General features: G+C 34.3%; 1 protein-coding gene across 1 annotated transcript in view; it reads right to left on the bottom strand.

Annotated features, from left to right (window-relative positions):
- The window catches only part of CREB3L2 (cAMP responsive element binding protein 3 like 2), a 156,661-nt gene that overhangs the window by 43,921 nt on the left and 89,995 nt on the right, over window positions 1–22,745 (bottom strand). The window contains exons 3-4 of the mRNA XM_051961734.1: window positions 5,543–5,703; window positions 920–1,007 (exon numbers count right to left, since the gene is read on the bottom strand). Coding sequence (XP_051817694.1) covers window positions 920–1,007; window positions 5,543–5,703 — 249 coding nt within the window. The remainder of the gene's footprint in view (window positions 1–919; window positions 1,008–5,542; window positions 5,704–22,745) is intronic.

Genomic DNA, 22,745 nt, shown 5'->3' with positions numbered 1-22,745 from the left:
AGCAGTACTTAATTAATTCTACTCCCCTTCCCATGTTCTGTGTGTCCTAGCCAAACTAAACTTTTGCTTTCTCTCACTTTCAAGCCTTGATGTTTTATGGATGATTAACTATTCTCATAGCCTTGGGGATTAGAAAGGGGTAAAGAAAAGGTACCAGAAGCCATTAACCTCTGAAAAAAAAATCAGAGATCAAATTGAACATATTACTGGAATGTCAATTTATGGTGAAATGGGATTTGATTTTCAAAACTGGGATTTAAAGGAAGCTCTTCAATAAAACATCTATTGCATAAGGTCAGATCTAGCTGAAGTGGAACACAAGGACTGTGAAGAGCATGAGAAGTTAGATTTCCACAAATATTGTCAAAACAGGATGAAGAGAGGGATGAAGTATCTTGTTAAGATACAAGTAAGTCAAAGGAGTAGTCAAATAACAAAGTGTCTGACAAAGGGGTCCAGGCTTAAATTGGCTTAAATTGAATGGGGTCAATGACAAAACACATGGAATGGACAAATAAAGAGGACTGTAGATCCAACCAATTGTAATTCGGATTGTAAAGGCAAACAATGTAACTAATTTTGACTGTAAATCCAATCAACGTAATGAACAGTATAAAGCTTATTCCAGATTCTGTATTCAGTGCATCCTTATTGCACCCAAGAATCAAATTAAAGGATTCTTCTTTAACTCTAAAAGAGCATTAGTTGTAATATCATTCCTGGACTAGCTTGCAATCTGGGAAACAGTAGGCAACAGCAGCTTGTCCTGGGCTTACTCTCCAATGCTGCTAAATTCCAAGGAGTCTTTTGATGACAGGCTTCTTACACATTGTCCCTCCCTTTTTCACATGCCCTAATCCCCCACCCCTTGTTAGACATCAGCATCCAACCCCAATAAAAACGTCAAGAACCAACAGACCTTCTTTTGAAGAGAAATTCAAGAACTGATCCACTTCATGAGGCTCCAATTTAATCTTGGGAAGGATTTTCAGACTTGGAGACTTGACCTAAAGAAAGATTACCAAACAAGATTTTGAATTGTTTGTTTGTTTTTAAATAAAAGAGCAACAACATGATGCATAGGGACAGAAGAGTTGTTTATCCCACTATTTTTCTTTATCTAGGGACATCCAGTGATTACATAGGGACTAAGAACTGCTTCTTTCAAAAGTTATTTGATTCATTAATAATTCCTTTCTCAATCCCCTACAAACTTTTAGAAGATAGACGGAACCCTCAAATACATTAAAGATAAAGACCACATCAGTGATCCAACCCCTCTAGGACTGGAATATTACAGTGGTATTTTATTATAGGCGAAGTCTAATTATGACTTTAATGGCTCTCATTTTTATAAGGTAATACAATCGAGTCTCCAGCAGTTTGCCTCCTCCAACCCAATAGTAGAGAGGAGTATGCACCGAGTATCCACAATCTCCCCAATGTAACAAATGACATATACCTGTGAAAAAGCAGGTAGGGATATGGTCTGTGACCATGGAAGAACCAAGCTAACAAGCCCAAACAAAGGGTCAAATTTATGTCCTTGCCTTGTAAGCACCATGATCTAAACCAATTAAATTAATTGTTCTTTAACAATGACAGCAAAAAAAAAGCAGCTTATAAATGTCAGAGGCCCAATCCTTTAAAAGAATCTTAGGATAATTGATTTATAGCTGGAAAATATAAGCTTCTCCATTAAAATGTAAGCTATTAGAGCTTATATTTATATATAATACTTGTAGCCTCAGGCCCAGTGTCTGACATAAAGTGGGCACTTAAAATATTTGTTGATAGAAATGAAGTTCTACCTTCTCATTTTACAAATGAGAGAAAAAGAGGTCCAAATAGATTGAGTAAGGCCATTTGTAAGTGACTACAGCAGGATTTGAACTCATATCTTGCTCATTCCAATCTAAAACCCTCTCCACTTTTGCTGCCTAAGATGAAAGGATTCAAGTACCTATATAAGAAGGCCAATTCACAGGCTTGTTTCATGGTATTTTACACCTTAACCAGGTAGAAATAAAAAGGGGTTTAACACTATTTTGTCTAAGGTGAAACTTCACAATAATATTCCTGGCTGGCTTATAAGCTTCTAGTACAAGTGATTTTCCTATCTAAGACAAGCTCACCCAGTAGTCATATTTCTGTAATATTTTAAAGCAAGTATGTAGCATCTTCTGGAATTTTCAGAGATTTTGTAAAAATGAATAAGTATGGATTGAAAATTAATATTTTCTTGATTATATTGGAAGAAGTAAATGTGTATTAATGATAAAGATAAAAGCTACTTTGCATATTCTCTCTTTTGCTATCTTAAAAATCAATCCCTCAGAAAATAGAGAACCTAATGCATTGTTGGTGAAATTTTGAATGATTATGGAGAATAATTTGGAACTTTATCCAAAGGGCAATAAAACTGTCCATACCTTATATCCTGCAATAACACCACTAAGTCTATATTCCAAAGAGATTTTTCTTAAAGGGAATGGGGTGGAGTAAAGGCATGAAGGACCTATTTGTATAAAAATAGCTATAGCCTCTTTTTGTTGAGGAAAAGAATTGAAAATTGAGGGGATGCCCATCAATCGGGAATTGTTGAACAAGCTGTGGTGTATGTTTATGATGGAATACCATTGTACTATAAGAAATGATGAACAAAATCCTTTCAGAAAAACCTGGAAAGATTCACATGAACTGATGTAAAGTGAATTGAACAGAACCAAAAAAACATCATATATGGTAACAGCAATACTGCATGATGATCAACTGTGTACAACTTAGCTATTCTCAGCAAGTACATAATTCAAAATAATTACAATGAATTACATATACATTCATGATGAAAAATACTATTCACTTCCAGAAGAGCTGATGGACTCTGAAGACAGATTGAAGTATAACTGTTTTTCATTTGCTCTATTTAAGAAAAAAAATTGTCTGTTTTCTTTCACAACATGACTAATATGGAAATATGTTTAGCATGATTGCATATGTATAACCTCTATCGAATTGATTACCATCTCAGGATAGGGAAAGGTTAAAAAAAAGGGGGGGGGGAGGGAAGACTTTGGAACTCAAAATTTTTTAAAATAAAAGTTAAAAATTGTTTTTACATACAACTGAGAAAAAATAAAACATTTAAGAAAAAAGAATAAATATCTCAATGTTCTCAAAATAATGTAGTCTCCTTCATAAGCCTCCTCCATGTATATTTGTTTGATCTTGTCTAATCCTCTTTATTTTCTTTATTACTATTTCTATCAACTTTCTCATGTAATATCAAGGACTATGATGTTAGAGTCTAAATATGGTGATTCAACTATCACTGATAAAAAAAAAAGTCATAGAAATCTTTATAAATCTCTTTCATTTTTTATTTATTTTCGGCTTTCTGTTTCATCTTTTAATATACTTTGGATAATCTGAGCATCTGACTCTTTTGCCAAGCTTTCCATAAATTTATTTCTCTCTCTCCATTACTTTTTGCTGTTTTAGGAAGTAATCCTGTTTGTAATCTTACACCACCTTCCTCTACAAGAATTTAAAAATAAATTTATATTCCAAAACTTATGCTGCCATTGCCTAATCTCTCTCTCCCTGCTTGGAAAAGAAATAAAAAGTTTAAGTACGTTTATAAGTTATTTTGGCTTCCTAAAGGTAGTGACTGATTTAAATCTATTAAACTTCCTCAGGAAGTGGTATCTCCATTGATGTTTATTCCTTTATGCATTTCCAATTTTTGAGCTTTAACGTCATCAGGTTATAACTATTTTAATTGTACTATATAAAGTCTTCTCACAGAAGCAACACTGGGTATTGGATATAGAGCTGGACTCAGAACTTGGAGGATCTGGATCAAGTCCTGCCTTTGCCACATACCAACTGTGTGCCCCTGGGAAAGTTCATGAAGCTTTCAATCTCCCAAGCAATTATTTAAAGCTGTAAGTGGCAGGAAAAGTCCTGATCTTCACTGGAAGTGGAAGTATACATTGCTTTTGATTTTTGTGATAAATAATTTGTTATTCAGTCATTTCAATTATTTCTCATTCTGAATTAACCCATTTGAGGTTTTCTTGGCAAAGATACAGAAATGGTTTGCCATTTCCTTCTCTAGGAATTGAGGTAAACAGGATTAAGTGATTTATCCAGGGTCATACAACTAGGAAGTGTTTGAGAGCACATTCAAACTCATGAAGCTTGTCTTCCTGATTACAAGCTCAGTGTCTTTCAATTGTGTCATTAGACAGCTGACTTAGAAAAAATTCCCTCCTTGGTATCAAGCCAATTCCTATCCATTAAAATATTGTCAATTCATTTTTTTTTTATTTGTGATGCTATTTGATGCTATGTCCAGAACTTTCTAACTTTTTTCTTGAAGAAAATATTCAAAACAGATGCGGCTTCTGTGTTTTCTGTAAGCCTTTGGCTTCTTTCATTTCTTAATCTTAAGCTATGATGTTTTCTATATTTTTGCTTTCTCCTATGTAGACTTGATATTGAAATTACCAAGTATTAAAATATATATTGACTTAATTCTAAAAGATCTTATTGTGTTCTGCAGAGATCTTATTTACTTCCTCATCCTCTGCAACAGATGTTGAACACTGTTGCCTAAGCTACAATTATTTTCATCATTTTTTGCAAATGCTCATCATGAGCACTGATTGTACACAACCAAGTATCCCATGAAATTATGTTTCTTGTTGCCTTGGGAAACCAAATAAAAGCAATTCCACAAACTCTTTTAACTGCCTCTCCAAAGACCTAGTGATTCATCTGTCCATTTATCTGTAAGTCCCTTTTAGCATTTGATTACATTTACAGCAAAAATGTCAATATTTAATATTATTCCATTTCTCCAAGGCCATGTTGACTCATTGGCTATGGGACAATGAACTTATATTTAGAATGCCAGCAGTTGAGTTAATGTTTATAGATGGTCTAAAAACTGTATATTTCTATGTACCCACCTCTCATCCCCCCCAACCCTTTTCTGGCATTCTGCTATCACTATTCAGCAGTAGGAATCTATATAGGACTGAGGGCCATCCTTTGTTGCATGGGTTGTCATAAGCAAAGAATTAGACAAGTAGTGCCTGATCTGCTGGTGACAAACCTATCTGGATATAGTTAGAGTGGTCATAGGAATGCAGATATATCTGGGCCAGTACTATACTTCTAAGTTTATCCAATATAGCAGAACCTATAGAGCATGTGGTCCATGCTATGACTTCCAGAAATCCAGGATCATCTCAATCCCACAAGATATTGGAATGGGACTTTTATGATGTGGTACAAGTAACAAAGTAATAAATTCAGAGTAGCCTTCTTCAACAAAGCCTTTGACTTCTCTCCTTTATCCAGTTCAGAAGAACATTCAGATGATTATTTAGAAACATATTCAAGATCTAGAAAGTGTTGATTTGCTATTTGTAATAAAGCTATTCCTTCCCTGACATCCTAGATAACTTTATTTAAAAAGGCTAATCTGCATTTTTTTTTCCATTTCACCTTTTGAAATACAATTAAAGTATACCTCCTCATCATTCTGCAGTTGGGGATCCTCACTGCTGAGGGGCGGAGGAGCTGTAGTGATAGTCAGAGTGACCGATGGGACAAGACCAGGGGATTCACATAGATTGGGTTCTGTCTTGATAGTTGTTGAAGTCAGGCACCATTCCTCGCTGGCCAGATTAGCTGGTAAAGAAAGAGAATGCACAAAAGTTAGAATTGATGAGGGCATCAGATGAAATGAACAAATATGATTACTAATTTTCCACCCCATAGAGAAATATTCCCAAGCAAAAGAAAAAGAAAAATAGAGTCAGGATATGTACTGTTACTTTTCAAACACTCCTGGATCAATTACTCCCACCATTTGCTTTCCCAGTTCCTCAAGCCTTTTCCTTTTTCCCATTTTTTCTCATTTCTTTCTCCTCCCAGCTTTCTTGCCCTTAGGTGATAAGTGTCTGGAGGAGCTCAAGCAAGTACTGCTCCTTGTTCTTAAGGGACAGTGCTGGCCTAAGCATCAGGATCCCAGCATCTTAGCTCAGCCTCTGGTCTTGATTTCAGTGACTCAGCCATTCATTACTTCCCTCAGTCTTCACCAAAGTGTAAATCTTGAAACAAAAAATAGGGAGAACTCTAGGGAAGCAAATAGGAAGCACTACTATTTTATTTTTAATGTACTTTAAAAGCATCTCTTAGTTCTTATCAACTTAGTTCAAAGTTAGGTCCTAAAGACAGTCCATGTCAAATAGGAAAGAAAAGGGGAAAGAGGGTAATAATTATACCATCAAGAGTTGTAAATAAGCTGCCTAGTAAGAGAAAACAAGCTGTTGGACTAGGGACTCTAAAAGGTCAGCAAATGTAAGACTGGCTGACATAGGTATAAAGTGAGATTTTTAAAAATCTCTAAGAACAAAATGAAAAACTAAAAGAGACAAATAAATTAAATGGGGTAGAGCATAGAGAATGTGGGGAAAAGTATGGACAACAGAGAATCTAAAAGGGAAAGTTCAAGGAGTCACTGATAATGAGCAATTAATTAGAAATAAAGGTAAAATATTTCTTAAATAAAAGATATTAAGGCAAAGATTTCATTCAATTTTTAAAACATTTTCAATGCAACTTTTTCATAATGTATGTCATAAACCATATTCTAGGCTTTCTAAATCTATTAACAACAAGGTATATCTTTATAATAAGGCCAGATGATTTTTCCCCCTCGAGTTAAGTTTGGAATGGATCTTACTTTAATTACAAATCCCTCCTCCCCCACTTTATTTTCTATGGTAACAAAAAAATAGGCCAGAGTTCTCTTGGTTGGAAAGGTCTGGACTTTTTAAGCCAAGTTTATGAAACTGTTGTACTTCCTGGTGATTCATGGGTATTTCCACTGACTAGCACCAAGATATACCTCACAACCTGGCAGAGGGAGGAGGGGCAAGAAACAAAGGGCTTTTTGATGGAGACTGGAGGAGGGAGACCACACTGTACTCCAATTGAGTTCTGAGTCAAGTACAAACTTAAGTTTCTAGTTTGGGGAGACCCTGGAAAGTAAAGCAGAGTTCAATACTTCGATCTGCTCCCAAATGCAAGGAGTTCCCCAGGAAATACACATCTAGATCTTTTCTGCAATTTTTGACACTACTGACCACCCTTTTCCCTTCTGGATATTTTTTCTTCCTTCCTTGAGTTCATTGAATTTGCTGTCTCCTATTTTATCTCCTGCCTCTGCTTTTTCTATTTTTTTTTCTTTAATTTTCATTTAATTTTAAATCTATGGTCTAAAACAAACATTTCCACAATGTGGTATAACAAAATAAGATGTATAAACACACACACACACACACACACACACACATACATACATACAAACTTCTAATTATAATTCTTTCTCTGGATGCTGATAGTATTCTTCTTAATATGTTCTTGGTAGTTGATCTGGGCATTTATAATAATCAAAATAACTTATTCATTCTAAGTTATTCTTAAAACAATATTGTTGTTACTATATACAATGTTCTCTTGGTTCTGCTCATTCCACTCTTCATTATTTCAGCAAGTCTGTCCATGTTTTTCTAAAGTCACTGAGCTCATAATTTCTTACAGCACAGTAGTATTTTGTCACAATCCTATACTACAAATTATTTAGCCATTACCCAGTTGATGGGCATCCCTATAATTTCCAGTTCTTCGCCACCACAAAGACAAATGCCATAAATTTTTTAGATTTATATATTTTTAAATTTGTAAATTTGTGAATTTCTATCTCTTTCAGTGTTTTTTTTCTTCTTTCCTCTATTCCTTTTATTCTTGTACCCCTCTAATTAAATGCCTTCAACTTTCACCTGTACAGATAACATCTGAATCTGTCTCTCCTGTTTTCAGTCTTTCCCCAAAACCCAATCATTTCTTATTGAATATTGTACATCTTAATACGCTATCAACAACTTAAACTCACCATGTCCAAATCACAGATTGTGATTTTTCCTACAAAACTTGTCATTTCTCTCAAATTTCTCATTTCTGTTGATAATACACGTATTTTGAAAAATAAAAAAAGTTATTGTGTATGTGTGTGGAAGGGAGAGAGAGAGAGAGAGAAGGAGGAGGAGGAAGAGGAGGAGGAGAAGAAAGAAGAAAGAAGAAGAAAAAAGAAGAAGACGACGAAGAAGGAGGAGGAGGAGAAGAAGATGGAAGAGGAGGAAAAGAAGGAGAAGGAGGAGGAGGAAGGGGGGGAGGAAAAGAAAGAGGAAGAAAAGGAAGGAGAAAGAGAGAGAAGAGAGGGAGTTTATTTTCTTCAATAATATGTTTACTCATCATGTGACAAGGAAGATAAATAAAAGATAGGTTCCCCTCCATATTTAAAGCACAATATAAAGCAGCAGCCCTGAACACAATTCTTTTGTAATTGTGAGATGAAGATAGGCCCCTTTATTTCTGGTTAAGTTTATAATAATGAAACCCAATCTAAATGGCTGGCAAGAAAAGGTGGGCAATTTGAATAAATGGAGAATGGAAGATGAAAATTAACACAAAGCCTGTAATTAGATCCTCTAACTATTCTAACAATAATAAAACTGTAATATTCTTCTCCAAGATGAAGGTGGGATAGAAGGGGGAAGAAAGGGAGAGAAGTGAATAGCCATTTAGAAGTACCTACTATGTGCCAGACACTATGCAAAGCTTTTTGCAAATATCCTCTCATTTGATCCTCCCAACAACTCTGTGAGATCGAGCTCCATTTTACAGTTGAAGAAACTGAGGCATCAGATTAAGTGACTTATTCTAGGTCACAGTAACTAACGATAAGAGGTTACAGTAACTACAGATGTTTGAGTCATGGAAGAGTAGAAAGAACATGTTTAGAGTCTAGAAACCAAGTTTGAATATTGGCTTTGTCAGTTGCTATGTGTGGGTATTTGAATAAATCACTTCATTTCTCTCAACTGTAAAATGATGTGATGAAATTCCCTTTTAAGCTTCATTTTTATTCCAAATTTGTGATTCCATAGGCCTGTGAATTCATTTTCTCAATACCAAAATGTCCTATAGTTAACTTTAAAACACTGGTGGAATCATTAGGATACCAGGCAATAAAGAGAGAATGGTGCAAAGTAGAATTCCAGAACTCTCTCTCAAAAATAAAAGAGTTTCTTTCTGAAACAACTCTGAGAAGCCAGAGGTCAAGTTGATTATTTCAATCATTCTCAATGAGGTAATTTCATTCTTTCTATCATAAAAACATGTCTAAGAGGATCTGAAAGTCTTTTTTTAAAAAAATAAATCAATCCCATCAAAGTAGAGCCCTAATCTACTTCTTCCTCCACATAATAGTAACAAGGATTTAGCAAGGATATTTCTGGATCTACAAAACACTGAGATCTGCAGACAGGATGAAATCTATCCAGAGGAAGAACAATCAAGATGTGGAAAATATCAAGGACCAAGTTATAGAAAGACTGGTTGAAGAAACTGATGATTTTTGGCTAGCCAATTAATTCTACAGCATTGTATTCTGCTGTACTGCTCTCGCCAGGTTAGGAGTTTTTAACCTAGAACTTGGGGGAGGGGGAGGAAATTAGCTTGCTTAGTTTTTGCTGACTATATTTCAATATAATTGACTTCCTTTATGACACTATATATTTTATTTTATTCATTTAAAAACATTAATCTAAAAAAAAAAAGGCTATAGGTTTTATCAGACTTCAAAAAATAGCCAAGAACCTGATCCAAATCTTAATTCTTGACAATAATGAGTAAGTTTGCTTTCCCAAAGGAATTTGTTGTTAAATTTTTTCAATCTTGTCTGACTCTATCTGATTGCTTTTTACGGAGTCTTCTTGGCAAAGATATGGGAACGACTTGCTTTTTCTTTCTCTAGCTCATTTTATAGATGAGGAAACTGAGGCAAACAGGGGTAAGTGACTTCCTCGGTGTCACAAGGCTATTAAGTATCTGAGGCCAAATTTGAACTGCTCTCCTAGAGGAATACTATTCTAAATAAGGTGGGTTAAATATGTTTCTTCCTGCAGGAGAAGACCTGGACAAATATGTCCTTTGCTACCATGTTAAACCACAGAAAGAAAAATTATTGGGAATTCAGTTGTTCACCATGCATTGTACTCACTGCAGTGTGTGTGTGTGTGTGTGTGTGTGTGTGTGTGTAAACTGCATTTTACCAGTCAAAATCAGATCAATTATAAATATTATGTTAGAGAACTAACAAACATATTGCACTCCTATCAGTAGAGAGGTGAGACACGATAAATTTGAACTGCATTATCTGCTTTTAAAAAAAAAAGCGATCTGTTTAAAATATTGTTCTTTGTCACAAGGATGGGGTAGGAAGAGAAGGAGAAATTATATTATGGTATAAAAATAAAAGATATCAATAAAACTTTTCCTTTTAAATGCCATGCCTAAAAATGTTTGTGTCTAACCCGGTAGAATAACAACCAATAAAACCATATAAATATAAAAATTAGAGGTCATGCCACAAGAATGTATGTTTATATTTCACATTAGGAAATTTAGCAAATATATTTCTATGTTGTACAACGACTAGGTAATATAGTGGATAGAGCAGTAGACCTAAAGTCATAAAGATCTGAGATTAAATTGTTTCACTCGCTGACTTATAGAGCGATCTTGACCAAATCATTTAACCATTGTCTGTCTCAATTTATCCATTTATAAAATAAGTATAATAACAGCAACCACCTCCCAGAGTAGCTGTGAAAATTAAATTAGATATTTGTAAAATACTTTGGAAACCCTATAGTGTCATATAATCTTAGCTATATCATTTTATTATTAATAATATTATTGTTATTATTATTTACAAATAATTATCCAAGGCAATGGAAGCAAGCATAAATTTGTAAAGTGCTATAAAAATGCAAGCTATTATTATCATCATCATATTTTATAGGTTAAAAAGCAAGGAAGATTCACATGAGTCAACAGTGATGTTTGGAGAAACTGAGCTGGGAGTAATTTATATGTGAGCCACAGATGGTGTCTAGCACATTAGAATGAGGAACAGTCATGGATCATGCTCTCTAGGGCATATCCTCAATCCACACATGTGATTGCAGTATAAAATGATTGCCTGATTCAATCAGTTTTACTAAAAGTTCTAGAATAAAAGATATGGGGTTTGAAAGTGTACAGTGACAAAGGGGACAAGGTCTCTGACCCTCGGATCCCTGGATCCTGCTACTGACCTAAAAAAGATGGTATTGAAGGTCTATATATTTTAAATAAGCTAATCACATCATAGACTATTTCCAGACTCTTCTCTAATCCAATCTTATAATCTCATTCAAATGAGTAGATTTAAGTCACTACATCTAAGTTAATATAAATGAATATTTGTTAATTAACCAGTCCCAACAGACACATCACAAAATAAAGTAAAAGAGTTCTGAGTCTACCCACCATGCCATGCTATTATGATTCTAACTTTAGACTCAGAAATCTAGGCCGAGTAAGGGGTTTAAAGAAAACAGCATTCAATTGGCAACTAAAATTGGAAGATGAGTTTTCTGGCTGAGCTGCTGGATGCTGGTTTCCATTTTGTGCTTCTAAACAAATAGCTATAGAATTAGAGAAAAGATGGGAGGCGCATCTTTTAGAGGTGGTGGGAGATAAGAACGGGGGAATGGGAGGAACCCCTCACTTAAGTATAATTTTCCTACCCAAACTCTTTCTTTTTTCTTTTCTTTTTGGTTTTTATTGGCTAAAAAAAGACCAGAAAGGCCATAATCACTCTGAATGTGAGCTATCACTTAAAGATTTAAATTTTTGGCTGCTCTACAAAAAGCAAGAGGCAGGAATTATTTTACACAGTACAGGGGCTTTAATTTCTAAACAACTGGGGAAAGACAGAATAAAAGAGTCAACAACCATCTTTTTAAAAAATATAAGAGGAGCTATGTTTTGTAAAACGTGCTTTTTCCTCTTTTTCTAAGCAAAAACTACCATTCAATGAGGCTGATATGGAAGAAATTCCCAGCATGGCCACTTATTTATTAGTCATCTTTACAGCTTTCTGAACTTTCTTCTTCTATAAAATGTGGGTGACCTACTATATCCCAGGGCTTCTATAAGAAAAGCATTTTTATAAATCAGATGGGCTAAATTGATTTGAGCCCTTATTATAATCATTGTTACTTTAACCTCTCCCAGGAATTAGTACTCCCTCCTTCATGAAGTTATATTGTGTACACTGTGTATTTTCTTTCTTTCCTTTTTTTTAAACTTTGAACTTTCTGTATTTCTCACATGAGATATAAGCTTCCTAAGAACAGAGATTGCCTCTGTGTGTGTGTGTGTGTGTGTGTGTGTATGCACACATGCGGCTCTTTTATGTCCATAGTATCTCATATGTAGTAGGCACTTAATAAAACTTTTCTGAATTGGGTTGAGTTGTTGAATCAACAATAATCTTGGCAAAGCTATTTTGAGAGGGTAGAGTTGACATCATATGTTACTTTGGATTGTTTTTGAGACTCAAAAAGAAGGTTTAGTATAATGGAATGAATACTATCTTGGCAGTCAGGAAATATGAATCTTATTTCACTCTCCCACTAGCTGTGTGACCTTGAAAAATGAGAGCAGGTCATCTATATATGGTCATACATCATTCCAGTTGATCCTCACACTAACCTTGCGAGCTGTCAGATTCAAGTATTATTAGTTTCATTTTACAAATAAAGAAACAAGCTAGAGAAATTAAACAACTTGTTTTAAGTGGGGGTACTTGTCTATTATACTATGTTTTCTCTAGTTAGTATTTTCATAGACTTGTAGATTTAGGTCTTGATAAGACTTTATTAGCTAGTCCAGCTTTATCCCAAAATTTTACATATGAGGAAATTGAGGTTAAGAGCTGGTGCCCATGATCACACAGTTGGGAAGTATCTGAGTCAGGGATATGAACTAAAGTTATCCAGATTCCAAGTTCATCATCACAGCCATTATTTCATGCAACCTTCTAAATTACTTAACTTCTCTGTGCCGTGGCTACCTGTTTATTCAATTTCTAAAATGAAAAATGGAGCTATAGGATATTCACTATCCCTTTCAAATCTAAAATTCAGTTTTTCACAAATAGCATTTAATTTTATCCCTAGGGTGCACTAAGATTTTCTGTGCTATGACCTTTTCCACCATTATGTCATCTCACTTTCATGTCTTCATCTCCCTCTGATATCTCTTTCTTTTTCCCTTCACAAACCATAATACTGAAGTGCAGGTCTCAATACATCACTTCCTGTCCCCAATTTGATAAACTCCAGTGGCCCCTTGTCACCTCCAGAATCAAATACAAAATTTTAAGTTTGGCTTCTGAAGCCTTTCATAATCTCGTCCCTTCTTACATTTTCAGTCTTGTTATATTTTATTCCCTTCCAGGTACTCTATGATCCAGCAACAAGTGATCTCCTTGTAGTTCTTGAAATCTTTTGGTACATTTTCACTGGCTGCTCCTTCATGCCTAGATTCAGTATTTTCTTCATTTTAACACTGGTACCTTCCCACTACTTTCTCCAAATGCTGTCTCTCCACTGTGAGCTTTTTAAGAGCAGAGATTTCTTTTTATCTATCTTGTATCCCTAGAACTCATCGTAGAGCCTGGTATTTGGTACACACTTAATGATGCTGTTTACTTGATATGATCTCATACTGCTTAAATATTCTCTCGCCAAAAGTCAGGCTTAATTAGCACTTTCCCCCAACATTATCAACTATCTGCATTAGAACGCTAACATCTCAATTCTTTCAATTTTTTCATAGTCTGAAAGTAAAAAATAGGTTGCTGGTAGGCAATATTATCATGAAAGAAAATTCTAACAAGAAGGATAATTGGAATAAGACAAGTTCCAAAGCTGCAGAAAATAAAATTTACCAATGAAACTGAAGCCAGAGTAGGAACCAAGTCAGGCTATGCTTCCTCTGCTATTCCCCTGAATACTGCTTGGATAATTACATTGGAGAAATGCCAATCCTCTGAAAAAAGAACTTAGACAAACCTTAATTTGGGGAATTTGAAGTATCTGATTATTTTATAAATAAGGTATTTACATATGTCCATATATATAACATATACAAACATATATATATCAAAAGATTCATCAACAAAAAGAAATCAATCATCTCAGAGCAGAGGAACACAAACATGTTTGCTACTTAAATAATCCAATGGATCCATATTTTCATCAATGTTGGAGTTACTATGTATACACACAGGACATTGAGCTATTTGCTACTGACCAGGGACATACAAAGGTCAGACAAGACAAAAGTGGCTATCCTCATTGGACTTACAATCTAAGTAATTAGGAGTAATACATACTAGAGCAGAGTAGTACAATATGATATGTAATAAGAGTAAGGCAGAATTGTAATCATCAGGGGAAATTAGGGAAATGATCATTATCAAAGGGTGAGAATTCAGAAAGTTTTCATGGAAAGAGTTGAATATAGGCTGTGCTTTAAAGACGAAAACATCTCAATAGATTTGGGTAAAAGAGAATACTGAAGGACCAAGAAGACATTTCAGACAGAAGCAAAAAAGGAATAAAAAGTAGGAAACAAGGTATAACTGAAGGAAGATGAATGCTGTCATCTTCAAAAAGTTCTCAAATTTGTTGCATTACTTTGAATTGGAATTCAGCTTACCAACATGAACAAGTATATACTTCCTTTTAAAAATTTAATTTAATCATTTTATCTTATAGGAGATAAACACCTCTGTACACAAATAAGCCCATCTTTAGTCTGTTTAAAACCAAGTAAATTCTCATAAATAGGTCAAAAGGATGTTCCTTTTTTCCCCCCAGTTATGCTGGGACTTGATTTTAATTACTTGGGAATGTATTTAAAAAGTGGAAATCTCTTTAACACAAAGATCAATGGCTGAAGTTAAGAACAGTAAAGGTATAAGTATGAAATGAAATACTATTATCCTGTAAAAAATTTAAAAAGAAGTGGGTGGAGAACAGCCTGGAAACACTTGTAATAAAGTGATCCAGAAGGAAGTGCGCAAAACCAAGAGACCAATTTATCTATAATTGGGAGGTGGGGGAAAACATCAGAAAAATAACTCTGAGCAATACAATGTTCCAACCATGATTTCAGAGGACTGATGATGAAGAATTCTGGGCGCTTCATAACACAAAGACATATGCAAAATGAGAAATACATTTTTGAATGTGACCAATGTGAACATTTGTTTTGACTATACTTATAATCTGTTATTGTTGTTCAGTCATTTCAATTGTCTCAGACCCTTTGAAAAAACTTATATTTGGAGTTTTCTTAGCAAAGATACTGGAGTGGTTTGCCATTTCCTTCTCCAGCTCATTTTATAGATGAGAAAAGTGAGATAAAGAGGGTTAAGTGACTTACTTGGGGTCACACAGCTACTAAGTGTCTGAGGTCAAATTTGAACTTAGGTTTCTGATTTCATACTCAGAGAACTACTTACTATACTACCTAGCTGCTCATGCTTATGATACAAGAATTTTATATTTCTTTTTTCCCTGCAATGGACAGAGAAAAATGCGAGGAGAAAAATAAACAAATGATTGATAATTGAAAAAAAAATACATGTAACAACTTTTTTTTAATGGACAAATTTTAAATTTCACCAACAGTAAATTCCAATCTTCCCACAGTCTCTCCAACATTATTGTCTTTTATTTTTATCATAATAGCCAAGCTGAGGAGTATGAAGTGAAATGTCAGAGTTGTGATAATTTGCTTTTCTCTCATTAACAACTGGAAGTGTTTTAAATATATTTGTTAATAATTTTTTTCTTTGAAAACTTTTAATATCTTTTGCCCCACTTATTTATTGGGAAATGATTCTGGTATACACATACACACACACACACACACACACACACACACACACACACACACACACTTTGGATACCAGACTTTATTTGGGGTAAAGATTTGTATCCAAATCAATGGTTTTACTTCTTATTCTGGTAGCATTGATTTTGCTCACATAAAAACTTTCTCAACTTTATATAATGAAGAATGTCTATTTTCTTCTTTTGTTAACTCTAACTCTTTTTGATTATGAATTCTTCCATTAGTTAAAGTCTTAAAAAATACTTTTTATTTAACTTTTTTTTCCACTGATACAATCTCTTTTATTTGGTTATTCTTCTACTTAGTACTTATTTTGACATATGGTATAAATGAAAATGGTATAAATTGTATAAATGGTATGGTATAAATATTGAATCTATTTCTATCAAACTTTGAGGTTTTTTTCCCTAGTGGTTGTTTTGAGTTTATTATACTCTGGGCCATTGTATTCATTGCTGATTACTTTTAATAAACCTTACAATATACCCATAATATTACTTAATATGCAGGGTATAAGTTCTCTTTCCATATTATTCTCGTTGGGTCTGTTCCTTGAGTTTACAAATTATTATGCAGAATTCTGGGCCGACTCCAAGTGAGGGAGAATGTTTAATTCAAAACCTACCTAGAGACTTAGCTCTTCTAAGAGCACTTCCTCCTATATGCACTTAGACATACAGAATATATACAATATAATCATGCTTGTTTGCCTGTGACTTGATATACTGTTTCTAATATCTGTGGTAGGTCTCTACAATTAAGTTGTATTGTATTCAAGGCAGGGAGGAGTTTTCTGAAATCATATATTCATCCCCAAGTATTTACTGAGTATTAATTGAATGACACAGTATCAAGTTTTTTGGTATGGCATTTAAGTAAAATCTTCAGTACCAAAAGTTGTCTCCTTTTGTGTGACTTTCCTCCATTGCCCCTGAAGTAAATTTAAAAAATGAAGCTTGTCTGAAAATACCCACTATCTGCAATTGCATGGTAGGGACTTTGTTTTTGTAGGCTGTTAAGCAGACAAAAGAGACAGTATTAGCAAAGAAATATTGCGGTTCCCTTCTTTAATAGAAAAGGAAAGGAAAACACAAAGAAAATGAATGGTGAGTGCTGAAAGACCATGTCTTCAGATTCAAAGGCAGAAATTCATAATCACTCAACACAGCAGATATTTGATCATGTTATTTCTTTAGTTCATTAGTGCCAGGAGATTGAATTACCAGGTCTGAGCTGATGATTCATTCTCATATATTCTCTCTTTCTCTGTCTCTCTTTCTCATTCCACCTCACCCCCTCTTGTACCCCCTATTCAGTCCTACACACAGCTCCATTTGCAAGATATCTTAGACTGAAGAAATCAAACTAGACCTACCTTCTCATCTTCCCTACCCATCACTTCTCCTCTTCCTCCCTCCCTCCCTAAGCACTGTTGACAAGCCAGATTTCTTCTGTACTAGAAGCTAGAAACTTGAAGAAACTGTGAATCATTTCTATTCTTTTCTTGGCATACTCCATCAAAGATCAAATCCTATTGCATCACAAATTACACCACTTCCCATATCCATTCATTCCTTTCCATCCATGCTGCTATAGTCTTTAGCTAATTATTATCTGGACTATTTTATCTTCTCTTAATACCCATCCCCTCTATTTACTTTACCACCATTTGCCATTTTTTTTTTTGGCATTTTCTATTTCCCCCAAACATACTAATCTCCATCTGAAGGCTCTAGTGATTTCCCATCATATACATTTAAAACTTCATTTTATCATTTTGGCAAAAGGCAGTTTTTCTTTCTTTTCTTTTGGCTTTAGTGGATTATCTTGGTGATGTTGGGTGGCCACAGGAAGCAAAAACAAAAAAAGACAAAATCCTCATTACTCTGCAGCCAATTTTCTGGCAACAAACCACTTTAAACTGAACTAGTCTGGTCCTTGGATAACAGATACACAATTGATAACTGGCTCTATTTCCAGCTTTGAACTTCCAGAGTTCATTCTCCAAGAGCAAAGCTTTTGAGAAACCTTAATTAAGCACTAGGGGTCAAATTATACTTTGACTCAAATTCAAGTTCCTTGTACTATGTTAGAAAAACTTGCATGGTGCACTGGAAGGAATGCTGAATTTGTCAAGGGATCTGAGTTTGAATCCTAACTCTGTAACTTGCTACTTGTATGGCTTCCAATAAATCATTTAATCTCTTTGGACCTCAGTTTTCTCATCTGTAAAATTGGAGAGTTAGACTCACTGACTTTCCTGTTCCTTCCAGCTCTAAACTCATGTTATGACCTTCTATACTATTACACTGTCCTTGTTCATTTTAAATGCCACTTCCTATACCAATGAGCAGACAAGAAAGGAAAACCGAGTTCAAATCCAGCCTCAGTCACTTACTATGTAAGCAGAGACAAGTCACTTAAATTTTGTCTGCTTCAATTCCTTTAAATATGAAATGAACATAATAACATCTATTTCCCAAGGTTGCTGTGGGGATAAAATAAAATCATATTTATAAAGCACTTAACATAGTCCTTGGCACATTGTTGTTGTTCAGTTCAACTACATGGTCAGTTGTTCAGTTCTGAGTTCTCATGACACCATGAAATAGTCTTGGCAAGGATATTGAAATGATTTTTCTTTTCTTTCACCAGTGGATTAAGGCAAACAGAGTTAAGTGACTGGTCCAGGAAGTAGGTTAGATTTGAACTCAACTTTTCCAGACCCAAAATGCAGCATTCTATCCACTGAGCCACCTAGCTCTCTCAGCCTCCTCTGTGCCTGGCATAAAGTAAACACTTTATAAATATTGTGGGGGTTTTTTGGGGGGAGGGGGTTACTAGTTTAGGCTTACCACCCATTCTACTCCTATCCCATTCACTTTCCCCCAGTCAATCTTGGTCTTTTCAGGATCACATTTTAATTGGTCCATCCCTACTTTTGAAAATTAGATCATGATTTTAATGTGTCCCTTCTATATCACTGCCAAGTTGTCTCTCTCCCCTCTAATAGTTCTCAAAACCATACCTTCTCCTGTATATCTTCCTGGATTAATCCAAAAAATGATGATTATTGTTTGTAATTATATTAATCACCTCACTCTCTCTAGACAAGTAATACTTATGCATACTTTCCCTGTTTTCCACCAAAATCATGCACAGGTTGCTAACTTTAAATGACAGATATTTTATTGTTGTAATTATCTGGGAATTAAAATATCAAATGAGAAAATATTTATAAAGTCTCCACAGTATCTGACACATACAAGCACTTAATACATTGTTTATTCCATCTACCCTTCCAAATCTTGATATCGCTACAATATATAATGATGGATACTTAAAAGTAACAGGACATCATTGGGAACTCAAAGGAAATGAAAGGCATTGACACTGCTATTGGGACACACGAGGAGTATGGAATTAGATACTAGAATCTATACTCAAATGAAGTTCTGGATTCAAATCCTACCTCTTATACTTATGAGTTATAGAAGCACCACTGTGAAAGTGACTTAACCTCTCTGAGATTCAAGCAACTTTCAAAGACTATAAGTCATAGATAGGTTGCAATCTGAATCAGATGGAAGGAGATTCTGAAATGATCACAGATCCTATACATAACTATACTAATAAGTATATATGATGTATTAATTAATTACTAAGCATTTTAAAGCACTTACTATGTACCAAGCACTGCACTATGCTCATTTCATTTTATCTGATTATGCGTGTTCTTTGACAGCAAGAACTTAAATACTTACATGCATAAATACCATCTATAAGAAATGATGAAATAATAAAGAATACATATATATACATATACATATATATATATATATATATATTAGCAAACAAAGCAACTAAACTTGACAAGAGTATGAGGCATTTTACATGCAAAATCTGTTTCATTTTCAAGAGCCACAAAGTAGGCTTCATTATCTGTTCTTTGGGAATAAACCCAGATTATAATTATAATTACAGTACAATAACTTTATGGTAGTTATTGTGATATTATTCTCCTACTCTGCTTCACTCTGTATCAAGTAATCCAAGTCTTCCTATGATTCTATGTTCCTCACATTTTTAATATCTTATGGTACAATAATTTTCTGCTCAGGCTTACTAAGCACCATAATACACAATGATATACAGATTGAGGTCTATGTGAAGTCTGAGGAGGGAAAGTATGAGTGTCATGAAACACTGAAAAAAATCAAATTTAATCAATGAATGTGTATACCACAGAATACCAGCTGAAAAGAAAAGTATGGTTCAAACTAAAATACAGACTATCCTCAAAATCTTTGTTCAGTATAAACCTTATATAAGGTAGATAGTGGTCGCACGTGGAAATTTACTACTTGCTGAGCAGCCAGAATCTGCTGGTCTCATTTTCTGATACAAAGCAAAAAGAAAGTCCAAATGTTTATAGAAATCTATACCATCTTGGCTCAGACCTTCACTGGTTTTTCTAAATCCTTCTTATAAGAGAAAAGCTTGCCTAGAAACTTGCTAGTTGCCATGGATACTTCTACATTGGGCTATGCATAATGTGGTTAATGTCTTTTTTACAGTCTTCTGGTGGTTTCAGTGGGTCAGTTTCTCAAGGTTGGCTCCTATGGTTTCTTGGCCACATCAAATTCTGTGGCTTTTATGTTTGAAAAGAATCTGTGGCTTCAATTCATTCCTAAATATAGAAACGTCTGATTTCCATGATAGGTTTTTTTTTCTTTTTTCTTTTTTTTAGTAAATCAAGTTTTTACAAATCCATAAAGGGCAGAGTCTCTTTAAATCTTTCTTATACCTTATACTTGAGCTACTTGTGATATTTCTTCAGGATTATAGTGAAATTAAATGGAGAATCATTGTTTGAACATTAACAGACTTAGAATCTTAAGCCCTAGGTTTAAACTGAAACCCAACTTGCCTATTTATAAAAACAGGAATAATGAACCAGCTACACCCAGCAAAAGAACTCTGGGAGATGACTATGAACCACTACATAGAATTCCCAATCCCTCTATTTTTGTCCGCTTGCATTTTTTATTTCCTTCACAGGCTAATTGTATACTATTTCAAACTCTGATTCTTTTTGTACAGCAAAATAACTGTTTGGACATGTATACATATATTGTATTTAACTTATACTTCAACACATTTAATATGTAGTAGTCAATCTGCCATCTGGGGAAAAGGGGGAAGGAGGGGAAAAGTTGGAACAAAAGGTTTTGCAATCGTCAATGCTGAAAAATTACCCATGCATATATCTTGTAAATAAAAAGCTATAATAAATAATAATAATAATAAACAGGAATAATAACATCAGTCCTACCTACCTCATAGAGCAATTCAAAGGACAAAATGAATAATATACATGTGATTGCTAAGCTTTACTAGCTTTAAGCTGCACTAAGACTTTTGGGACATCCTATATGCTAATGTTCTTTGTAAATTGTAAAGTATCACACTCACAGTTATCAGCATAGTCAACATTTCTATAGAATTGTAAGAATTAAAAAGCACTATAAAGATATCATCTCTTTTAGTTCTTACCTTACAAAGTAGAATCCCTAGAAAACATAAACTATCCCATTTTTGTCTTTGTAAACCAAAGACCCAACATGGTGCCTTTAACATTAAGTACACACAGTGAGGATTTAATCAAAGCTCACTGAACTGAATGAAGGGAAGTACTATAGGAAAAATTAAAGAAGAAAGTAAGACTTGAGAATGTAAGTTGCTCACTCACAGTCACATAGCTAGCAAATGTCAGATTTGAATCCTAGTTCTCTGCTGCCCCCAACTTTTCAAAACACTACAGTGTTACTATTATCAGAACTTTTTCCCCTCTATATTTAAGTTTGTTGGTACTTTAATAAGAAAGGTTTTTTAGGTCAAATAATTCCTTTAAAATTTTTAAATCATTTAAAAACCCACAAATACCACATAATATAAATATGTAAAATATAATCATAAAATGTGGATAAATACAATTTAGAAATGGAAAGAACTTTAGAGGCCATCTAGACCAAACAATTTATTTTGTGAAATGAGGCTGAGAATGAAAAAGTAACCTGTCCAACGTATTATTTTATAACTCAAAATTGTTAACTGAGTAAATTTGAATAGACTGTAATTTTTTGATTAAGTAAATCATAAGTGAGTAAAAATAAAAACTGAAGTAAATTTCAAACAAATTGGTACATAGTAGGTGCTTAATAAATGCTATTGATTTCAAGTATCCAATAACTCATCATCCTGTCATTGAGCTGCAATTATTTGTGTCTTCTACCTACTAAAAGGTTCTGGCCTGAAATGAAGCTTGGGGGAGGAAATGTTGGTGGGGGGGAAAGGGGAAGAGCTAATGGGCATAGGGAATATCGGTGATAGAAAATAGAGAAGAAATAATTCCTAAGAAAGTCAAAATTAGGAGGATATATGGATGTGTGTTTAACCTTGTTGAGACCTACATTCCTCATTTCTTCATGCTTATTTTTATCTTCAAGATCAAAACATACAATTCACCAGCAGGTTTGTGATGGGCCATAGTGTCCAGTATACTTCAAATATTCATCCATGTGCACACCAGTTCATTCTAGCTAAAAAGAGAAGGCTTGATGATGATTATTCTAATGCTACTAATGCTGATTTTCCCCAAAAGGAGGTGCTACTACCTTCATTTTAGACTTTCACATTAAGAATGATTCACTGTGGTTTGATTAGGATATTATAAGATGAGAAAAAGATGGTTGGAATACAAGGAAGACATAACAACCCACCTACCCTCAAAAAAACCCAAACTAATAAGTTCTTGAATGCAGAGAACTCATTTCTTCCAACTG

Source organism: Antechinus flavipes, chromosome 5 (genome assembly GCF_016432865.1).
Source record: "Antechinus flavipes isolate AdamAnt ecotype Samford, QLD, Australia chromosome 5, AdamAnt_v2, whole genome shotgun sequence".
NCBI lineage: Eukaryota > Metazoa > Chordata > Mammalia > Dasyuromorphia > Dasyuridae > Antechinus > Antechinus flavipes.
Note: the sequence above shows the minus strand (reverse complement) of the source record. Positions and strands in the feature narration are given on the sequence as shown.